Source organism: Phyllostomus discolor, chromosome 3, assembly GCF_004126475.2.
Source record: "Phyllostomus discolor isolate MPI-MPIP mPhyDis1 chromosome 3, mPhyDis1.pri.v3, whole genome shotgun sequence".
Lineage (NCBI taxonomy): Eukaryota > Metazoa > Chordata > Mammalia > Chiroptera > Phyllostomidae > Phyllostomus > Phyllostomus discolor.
The window spans coordinates 205,028,820-205,038,895 of NC_040905.2; the positions used below are offsets into that span (position 1 = coordinate 205,028,820).

Sequence of the window (10,076 nt, forward strand, 5' to 3'; positions counted from 1 at the left end):
GGTATGACCCCAAAAGCATAAGCAGCAGTAGAAAAAAATGGATAAATGGACTTCATCCAAATAAAAAAGGATTAGGAGAACTACAAGAAGAATATGTGTTTGTGTAGAAGATCATAAAGCATAACAAAAATATTGAGTCCCAAAGAATGGGGGTGGGGAACGTGAGCCAAAGGGACTCCTCTCATCAAGGTGCATGACTGTCTTTCCCAAACGAACCTGGGGACCCACTCAGCCAAACTTTTGCATCATCTCCAGGCACCACCGAGTGAGTCATCCCTGACATTCCCCTGCCACTAGCTGTCACGGAGTCCCCAAAGGATGTGGAGCAAGAGTCTCTATGGAGTCCAGGAGAGAGGGGAGGGAAGGAGGAGTCAGGAGGAAAACAGAAAGAGGCTATTCCCTCAGGACCCAAGAAGAGTGTAAGAACCTCTGTTTCTACCTCTGCGTTGGGGCATGATCTTATTATCTCCCCTGAAAGGCTTGCCTGAAGCTACTCTGCCCAAAAAACTCCCCACCCACCTCCACCTTCTAGGTATGTCCAACCAGCCCAATAACCACACACCATCACGGTGACAGCGGCTGGTGTCTGGACCAAGATATATCCAATGTCTGTGTGCTGGGGAAGAATGAGTTAAGAATATAAACTTGGTAAGAAATGAGCAAGCAACATATTGAGAAATGCCAGGCCAGCCTCCCTAGACTTACATGTGCTCATGAGTACAGTGGAGCTGGGAGAGAAAGGCTGAGTCAGACGAAGGTTTTAGCTGAGAGAGAGGAGCTAGCAGGAAGAAGGTAAGAGAACCCTCTAGAAAGCTAGAAACCTAAGATGTCAGAGCTGGAAATGCTGTTCAATTTGACCTAGGCCTTTGCTGCTCAAACCGTGGTGCCCAAACCAGCAACTTCAGCATCACCTAGAGGTTTGTTAGAAATGCAGATGCTCGGGCCCCTCCCCAGATCCTTCTGAGACAGGATCTGCGTTTAACCAGAGTCTGAGGTGGTTCCTGTGCACACCGAAGATGGAGAAACGCTGCCGCTCAGGGTCTCGAATTAAGCTGCTTATCAGAATCACTTGGAAGATTTTTTAAGGTACAGATTTCTGAGCTCTGCTCTAGACCACCTGAATAAGAATTTCTGGCCACTGTGCATGACCAAATACTTTTTCACGAAGCTCTACAGGTAGTTCTATTAACAGAAGTCTATAGAGTAGACTAGGAACCACTGATCAGGTCTGTTTTTCTCAATCCAAAGATGAGAGGACCGAGGCAAGGCAGGGGCAATGACAAGCTTGGTCTCTGTGAAAAGCCCTAAAATAGGGTGTTTGCTTAGAAACAAAGAGAATTCGGCTTGGAGCTGAATCCAAGCTCTGTCCCGTCATAGCTGGACATCTTGGAACAAGCTCTTCCTTCTTTGGAACTCAGTCTTCTTACCTTCAAGGAAAGACACCCTAGAATATCAGGATTGCTCCTTGTGGGCAATAAGGAAACAGAGAAATCAGTGGAGAGTTAACTGTATACATTTTGCACATATGCACTCACTCACTCACTGACAGCTACTTAACTGAAGTTTGGGGATCCTTGCACCCAAAATCTTCAAAGCAACTTAAAAGCCCTGAAGTCTCACTGTTCCCGTTTCACAGATGGAGCAATGGAGAGGCGCTCGAAGCGGCTCCACTCCTCACTCCTGTGAAGGTGAGTAGTGATGGCTTTCCACGTGGACAAACAGAAACACAGTGGGGGTTGCCACCAACTGGGTTCTGGGTGGAGCTGGAACCCCACGTTTTTCTCCTCCTCTGGAGTCCGTCTGCCCTTTCCCAGTGACCCCACCAAGGAGGAGGGGAAGATACTGAACGTTCTGTATTCCCAAGGACAGAGGGAAGAAATAGGCATGGCCCCAAATGCTCCATTAGGTGAGGGACACACTTAGAAAGGTAATTACGAAACAGAGGAGTGGGGCTATAACACAGAGCCCAGTAAGCCAGGTTCTGGGCTGAAAGGTTGGGTGGTGCAGTGTTCAGGTAGACCTTCCTGGAAAAATGACCTGAGCAGAGTCTTAACAGGTAAGAAGGATCAGCTCTGGACGTGGGCATGGGCAAAGATGATGAAACCCTGGGGCCTATTAGCGGGCGCCCTACCTTTGGCTGGAACAACCAGCCATGTGTTGTACATATACATAAAAACATATTATGATGTTGTGCTTTTTCATCAATCTGTATATATTTTTTCTGCAAATTATGTTTTTATCTCAATTTGTTTTTGAGATTTATCCCCATGCATCCATATAAGTTGAATCCATTCCTGTTTAAGTCCCGTGAGCCCTTACTAAACATTTAGGTGTGGCTAACATTTGGCCATTAAAAACAGATGAGGGGTGCGTGCACCCCTGTGTGTGTCTCCTTGCGTGCGTGTGTGAGAGTTTTCAAATGTAAACACCAAGAAGTAAAATTACTAGGTGTCAGGAACTGAGTGTTTCTGCCCTGCCCCCCAAATTCATGTCTTGAGTCCTAACCCCCAATGTGACAGTACCTGGAAGTGGAGCCTTTGGCGGGTAACTGAGTTGTCGTGCAGTCACAAGGGTGGGGGCTTCATGGTGAGATTAGTGCCCGTGTAAGAAGAGACCAGAAGGCTTGTTCTCTGACTCTCTCTGCTGAGTGGGAATACAGCAAGAAGGCAGCCACCAGCAAGTCAGAAAGAGGACCTTCACCAGAACCCAGCCCTGCTGGGACCTTGATCTCAGACTTGATCCCAGCCCCCAGAGCTGCAAGAGATACCTGACCACTGTTGACCCCTCCCAGCCCACGGTGAGCTGTCACAGCACCCCTGACAGACTGAGACACTGGGGTGCGCACAGATAGGGGGAGTAACTGCCAAACCGTCCTCCAAAGTCCCGGTTTACATTTCCACCAGCAAAACCTCACCAACACTGTCAATTTTTTCACCCCAGCTGTGTTCCGTAGGGAGACACTCATCTTCATCATCTTCACCAGGCACAGTAGGTCCCAAACATCTCAACTTCTCACGAAGAGAGGGGGAAAAACATACAGTACTCAACCCCAGGCCCTGTGCTGCACACACCTATTGCCTCATAGGACCCTCCAGCAGAGTGCTAGTATAGGGTGGGGCAAAAGAAGGTTTACAGCTGCTCATATGGAAAAATAATACAATAATGAATATGTAATAATACATGCATAAACTGTTTTGTGTGCTCACAACCGTAAACCTGCTTTTGCCCCTGAAGGATGGAACCTGAGCTCAAACCCAAGTCTGCATGCTGCTAATGTTCAGGTTCCATTCACTGTTTTATACATTCAACTGGTTTTTATTGAGTACTGATTGTAGACCAGACCCTAGAGGTACAAACATGAATTGCAGAGCCATTCTATAGTGCATAGTAGTGCTTAATGAATGTTTGTTGAGTGAATATTGAACCAAGGAGCTCAGAGCCCACAGGAGAGGCAGATAAAAAATATGTGCCATAGACTGTTGAAGGGCTGTGATGGATGTGAGTTCCAGGGCAGCAGGGGAAGGTTGAGTTTCCTTTGCGTGCATCAGGGAAGTCTGCACGTCACAGATAGTTTCTGTCAAACACAAAAAGGGGAAATGGGCTCTAGGCAGAGGGAGCAAGTGTAAAAAGCCCAGGGGTGTGAAGCGACATTCCAAGTTCTGGAAGTTACACTGCTTTTCATAGCCTTAAAGTTGCTTCCTTCCAGGATCGAGCCAAGACACCTAGCGCAATGCAGCCTTATTCACTGGACCTTTGTGAAATGCCAACTGTGTGTCAGGCCCTGTGGGAGATGCATTTTGTGCAGTATTTCATTGAATCCTTGCAGCTTTTTCTTTCCTCTAACACAAATGAGAAAATTGAGGCGCAGAGAGGAGAAGAGTCTGGCCCAGGAACACATTCCCATCTGTTCTTTCCACTTCTTACGCTCTCCCACAGATACCAGCCACGGCTGTGCCCTCCTTTCCCAGGTCCTACTCCTGTGAAAGACGTCCCCCCAGCAAACATCAAGAGCACAGGCGTTACCCTTTAGAGCAGCAGACTCTTTCTGCCCATCCCAGTGTCTCTTTCCCCCCTCGGCAAACTGGAGGGGAGAATGTGTATGTGGTCATGGGACTTTCAGTCCTTGGCCTGACACTATCATCCCATTCATCATTCACTTATTTAACACATCTATATCAAGCACCTACTATGTGCCAGGCAATGTTCTCAGAACTTTGCATACAAAAGTGAATTAGACAGACAAGACTCCTGCACTTGTGAATGTTCGATTGTGTGATGTCTCAGAATCAGAAACAAAGTTTTGGGAGGTTATATCGCTTGTCCAAGGTCACACGATTTTACTACACAGTTAAGAGGGAAATCCAAATGTAGCTGATTCCCAAAGCAAAGTGCTTTCTCTTCCAAGGTGATCATGACCTTTCTTTCATCACCCTCTTGCTTTGTCTCTCCTCAGTCTCTGTCCTGCAGGATGACTCCAGAGAACGTCAGCGGGGCGGGCGTGGTCCCTGCTGAGTTCATCCTCCTGGGCATCACAGACCGCTGGGACCTGCGCCTGACCCTCTTCCTGGTCTTCCTGCCCGTCTACCTGGTGAGCCTGATGGGGAATGTGGGCATGGTGCTGCTGATCCGCGGGGATGCCCGGCTCCACACGCCTATGTACTTCTTCCTGGCCAACCTCTCCCTGCTGGATGCCTGCTACTCCTCAGCCATCGCCCCCAAGATGCTAGTGGACCTGCTGCTGCCCCATGCCACCATCCCTTACGCAGCCTGTGTCCTCCAGATGTTCGCATTTTCAGGGCTGGCGGATGCAGAGTGCTGCCTGTTGGCTGCCATGGCCTATGACCGCTACGTGGCCATCGGGAACCCTCTCCTCTACCGAACGGCCATGTCGCGGCGTCTATGCCTGACCTTGCTGGGAGCATCGGGCATGGGTGGCGCAGTGAGTGCCTTTATCCACACGACCTTCACCTTCCGCCTGAGCTTCTGTAGCTCCCGGGAGGTCAACAGCTTCTTCTGCGATATCCCTCCACTGCTGGCCATCTCGTGTGATGACACCAGCCTCAATGAGCTCCTCCTCTTCGCCGTCTGTGGCTTCATCCAGATGACCACAATGCTGGCGATTGTCGTGTCTTACGGATTCATTGCTGGGGCTGTGATCCGCATGCGCTCGGCTGAGGGCCGTCGGCAAGCAGCTTCCACCTGTGGCTCCCACCTCACCGCCGTGTTCATGCTGTATGGGACCCTCATTTTCATGTACCTGCGTCCCAGCTCCAGCTATGCCCTGGACACTGACAAGATGGCATCTGTGTTCTACACCCTTGTCATTCCAGCTCTCAACCCACTCATTTACAGCCTCCGCAACAAGGAGGTCAAGGCCGCCCTCCGGAGGACCTGGAGCCGATCCTGCTGTCCTGGGCGGGGGCCCTAGAGACAGGTCTGAAGACGCTGTTTGGGGCTGACGGTACAGAGATGCAGAGGACACTTTCTTGCCTTGCACTGTGGGTAAAGGCAGATGTTCCTCTGGCTTGGGTATCCCTTGCCACTATGTGAGGGACTGAAAAGGGGGAGAAAAGGAAGCTTGCAGAAGGGAGGCAGGAACCTAGGGGTGATCTAGGGCGGGACCCAGGGCCAGAACCAAGATCAGGTTAATGCTGTTCCTGAGCTGACTGTTCAAAAGCTTGCCGGTGTTACCAGGTCAGTAACATAGGTTTATTTGCCACGGTTCTTATAAGAGACTGATTCCAAGAAATACCAGGTAAGAGCTGGGTTGGCTGCAGGTGTTTCTAGGCTCTTATCCTTTTAAGGTTCTTCATGACCAGTGAGTCCGTTCCTGCTCTCCTTGACCCCAAGAGATCCTCTCCAGAATCCACTCACGCCAAAGAGTGGGAGTGACTTGTGAGGCCAAGGCCCCTCCCTACTGACCTGTGTCTTGCATCTCTCGGGGGAAGTGGCCGAACAGCACCCAGTTTGGTCAAGGTTGGATTAGTCCAGGCCTACAGTGGAGGTTAGGGAAAGATCAGATTTATCGGTATAGTTAGAATAGGGTTGGGATTCGGGTTCAGGTTATGGCTATGACTAAGGTTAGGGTTAGGGTAGAGCCAGGGTTAGATCTGGAATTTAATAGCAATTGGGAGGCTCTGGCCCACTAGCTCAATTAGTTGGAGTGTCCTCCAGCTATGCCCCGGGGTCTCTGGTTGAGGCACATGTAAGAAACAACCAATGAATGCATAGGAGCAAGTGGAACAATAAATCAGTGTCTCTCTGTCTGTCTCTCCCCCCACCCCCCACTTCTCAAGTCAATACATAAAAAAATTAAAAATAAAAGCAATTGGGAAAATGTAGGATTCTATTAAAATTATGTATATTTTAGGATTTGGGTTGATTTTAATGAGTAGATTTGGGATACATTTAGGAGTCAGAGTTTGGATAAACTTGAACTCTTATCAGAAATATTTTAGGATTAGTGTTAGAGTGCAGGACTCATTAAGATTAGAGTTCAGGTTTTATTTTTATTGCTCCATTAAATTTAAGTTATTAGTTTGTGTTAGAGTTCTACTGGGCTTAAGTTGGTGTGTGGGTAACATCTGTGATAAGTTTAAGTCCGAGTCTAGTTATTATGATAGTTACCCTAGTTCAGAACCAGAGGAGAATTAGGCACACAAAGAGCATTTTTTAAGTATCAAACCAACATGTTTGGAGACTTAATTAAAGAATTATTTAAAAGTATGGATAATGGATAATATTTCTTAAAGCTACAGGGTAGCAGTTGGCCCAGTGGACTTGAGTTTCAGAGTTACGAGAATGTTTACACTAGCATGGGGTCAGGTAGGGTAAACCGCTTTGTGTCCAGGTGACAACATCCAGAGGCAGAATTGGGGTTAGGAGAGCAACTGTCACAGCCCTGACCTCTTGGACAAAGATGACCACAGTGCGCCAAGCCGGAGTCGCCCTGGGCCTTTCAGACCCAGTGCCCTGGGGGCTTCCATCCATCCCAGTTTGCAATTTGGACAGATTTTCGTTGTCTCTCTGACTCAGTCACTCGTGGGCCCAAGGCACTGCATTCTGCCTGAGAAGCCCTCCCACGCAGGACAGGAATGGACCCTGGGTGAGATTGAAGGCATTTCCAAGGGGAGGCGGAGCATGGCCAGAGTCCAATGTCAGCTCCAGCTCTGACCAGTGTGGCTCAGTCGGCTGGGCATTACCCCACAAAGAGAAAGGTTGTGGGTACAATTCCCAGTCCGGGCAGGTGCCTGGGTCACAGACTCCATCCCAGGTCAGGGCGCATATGAGAGGCAACTGATCCATGTTTCTCTCTCACATTGTTTCTCTCCCTTTCTCCTTCCCATCCCTTCTGTATGAAAACAAATAAGTAAAGTCTTTTTTTAAAAAACTGTCAGCTCCAGCCTAATCCCTCTTTCTAGTTCTCCCAGCTGTAGCTGAGATGAGGCCAATTCTGACCAGCATTTCCGTCAACTGAGACAGGCAGTAAAGACAAAAGCCGTCTGGGCGGGGAAGACGGGGTTCCAATTGGGGCGCTTGGGCTCTGCAGTGCGGGTGGACATGGAGGGAAAGGGGCATCCATGGGCAAAGGACAACCTACACGAAGGCACAGAGGCCAAATGAGCTCAGCGTGTGCAGGAGAGTCTCAGGAAAACCACGTAACTGGCTCAAGAGGGAACGAGGGGGAGGGAAGTGTGAAGATGGAGGACCTGGGACTGAGGACAACAGCCCAGAGGTTAGACATCAAATGCCGGAATGGACTTGAGTCAGTAGGCAATAGGGAATCATTGAAAAGTCCGTATGTTCAAAATCAGCCTTCTCGCTTGTTCCGACAGTGAGTCACGCAAAGCCACTCCCACCTGCAATGCTACACACAGCCCCAGCTCCCCAACCCCACGATACACACCCAGCAGTGTCTCCTGTACTGCAGACCCAGGCGCCTGGTGGAGCATTCATGCACAGAGAAACACTCAGACACGTTTGGTGGTACAGCGACACAGTCACTCTCTACACCCAAGTATACAACCTTACAGACACGTTCACGCACACAGTCCCAGTCACATACAGAGTCACGGTCACACAGGCGTGCCTATTGCCCTGTCACCCAAGGCACAGTCCCTCCCACATCCCTACACTTCTTGCAGGAAGCCGGCAAAAGCAGAGGGGATGGGAGGGCTGGCCCCAGAAACCTCTGCTACAGACCCTGAGCTTCCCTGCCCCCAGCCCCTCTGTCAGAGTCGGCTCTTTCTCTTTCCTGCCTTCACAAGCCCTGAGGGGCAACCGCTTTGCTGCCTTCGGGCTCCTAAATGTCCCAAATTGGAAACGCACCAGCCACCCCTCCCCATCAAATTGGGCCCTAGAGAGGAAGGGTAACGAGCTTGGGAACCGAGCTGCCTCCTGCCCCAGGGATGAAGGCCAGGGCAAGGCAGGTGTCGCCTCTGGAGAGAGGGTAAGGTGCTCCCCAGGCCCCAAAGCCTGTAAGTGTGGCCGCTAACTCCCTCCTGGACCCCCGGGGACAGGCTGCCCCTGGCCCCCTCCCCACCCCCGCTGCTGTTCCCTCCCATGATGTGAGGAGGCCCCAGGGGACACGTGGGGCGGGGGGCCAGGCTTGAGGGTCTGCCGATCTGCCCTCCTGTGTGTGACTGTGAGGGTGAGTCACACTGTGTGAGAGAACGTGGTGTGTGTGAGGCTATGGCTGTGTGTCACCATCACTGACTGCACACCGATGATGCCGTTGAGGCAGGAGGACCATGTGCCTCTGGATGTGCCCCTCTGGGGTGGCACTTCCCTGCTGTGACCCGTCGAGAGCTCATGTGACTGCAGTGACGTGTGTGAAGGGGCAAGGCCGTGGGCCCCTCGGGCTGTGCAGGAAGGTGTGATTTGGGGATCGGTGAGGGAATTGGGCGAGACTGGTGTGCATGAACGGGCACAGGGAGAGTGCGTGATGGGTCCCAGGAGCTGTCCTGGTGCTCTGAGCCTCTGTGACCAGGGGTATGTGAATGGCGGTCACCCTCGGACCTCAGGACTACTTCATGACTGCGTTTGACCCCCTGATTCTGTGTGCGATGAGCGGGTCTGTGGGCCTACGGTTACGCTGTCTGCTTCCTCTGGCTCCGCAGTTCTGTATGTGTCAGGGCTCGTGCCTGTGCAGCTGCAGAGAGCAGCTCCAGGCGGTGCAGGTCTGTGTGCCCGCGCGGACGTGTTTGTGATTGCACGTGGATGTTCTGCAAACGGCTCGGGTGTCTGAATGTTTACTGGGGCCGATGCAGACACGGGTCAGAGCAGGGCCAGTTTCAAAAAGCCATTATTGTATAAGCAGGCTTCCCATGCCCGTCCTGTCCGCTCACCCGGATCCTCTTTCCCTCCTGGAGGGTGGGACAGGACGGGGAGCTTCCCAGGGGTGCTCTCCTGGGAGCCAAGGTCAGGTTCTTCTCGCCCAGTGGAGGAAGAAAAGGAAGACGCTAGGGTAGGGAGGGCGTTTATTTGAGTGTGTTATTTTTTTATTTTTTAAACAGGAACAGCATGGAAGGAAATTAGGAGATTACTCCTCCGCAGGGATGGCCCCAGTATACCTTTCAGCAAGTCTTTGTCTTAAAACTCCTCCCCTTTCCAGAATCCCTCTGGAGAGCCATCTGTGACTTCTGCAATGAGACCCGGACAGGAGAGGACAGAGGCGTCGACCGAGGTGCCTTGATCCTTAGGAGCTAAGCCTCTGTGCTTTGTAGGTGTGTGTGTGTGTCTGTCTGTCTGTCCACACCACTTTCTCCAAAAGAGCCGTGCATCTGCTTGGTGCTCAGTAAGTGTTTCCCTTCACGGGGAAGGTTTTTCCAGGATGCAGGGAGTCATCCAGATTCTTTTGTTCTTTGTGCGTTTTTTTGCAAGTCTGAAAATATCTTTATTCTTCCCTCCCACTTGATTGATATTTTGCCTTTGTATGGAATTCTAGGTTCAAAACACTTGTTTTCCTTCAGAGTTTGAAGATATTTATTGCTCAACTGTGCTGTGTCATCTGCTGTTGACGATGAAACACTCGATGGCAGTCTTGTCCGAACGGCATTAGGTGCCTGTGTCCCCCC

The 10,076-nt window shown here is 50.7% G+C and overlaps 1 protein-coding gene across 1 annotated transcript; it reads left to right on the forward strand.

Moving 5' to 3' along the window:
* Window positions 1-493: 493 nt before the first annotated feature.
* On the forward strand, window positions 494-6,238 carry LOC114512243 (olfactory receptor 5C1). The gene is made up of 3 exons (XM_028531149.2): window positions 494-532; window positions 1,637-1,688; window positions 4,454-6,238. Exon 3 carries the CDS (start codon window positions 4,469-4,471, stop codon window positions 5,426-5,428), a length of 960 nt encoding a protein of 319 aa, XP_028386950.1. The 5' UTR covers window positions 494-532; window positions 1,637-1,688; window positions 4,454-4,468; the 3' UTR covers window positions 5,429-6,238.
* The last annotated feature ends 3,838 nt before the right edge of the window (window positions 6,239-10,076 follow it).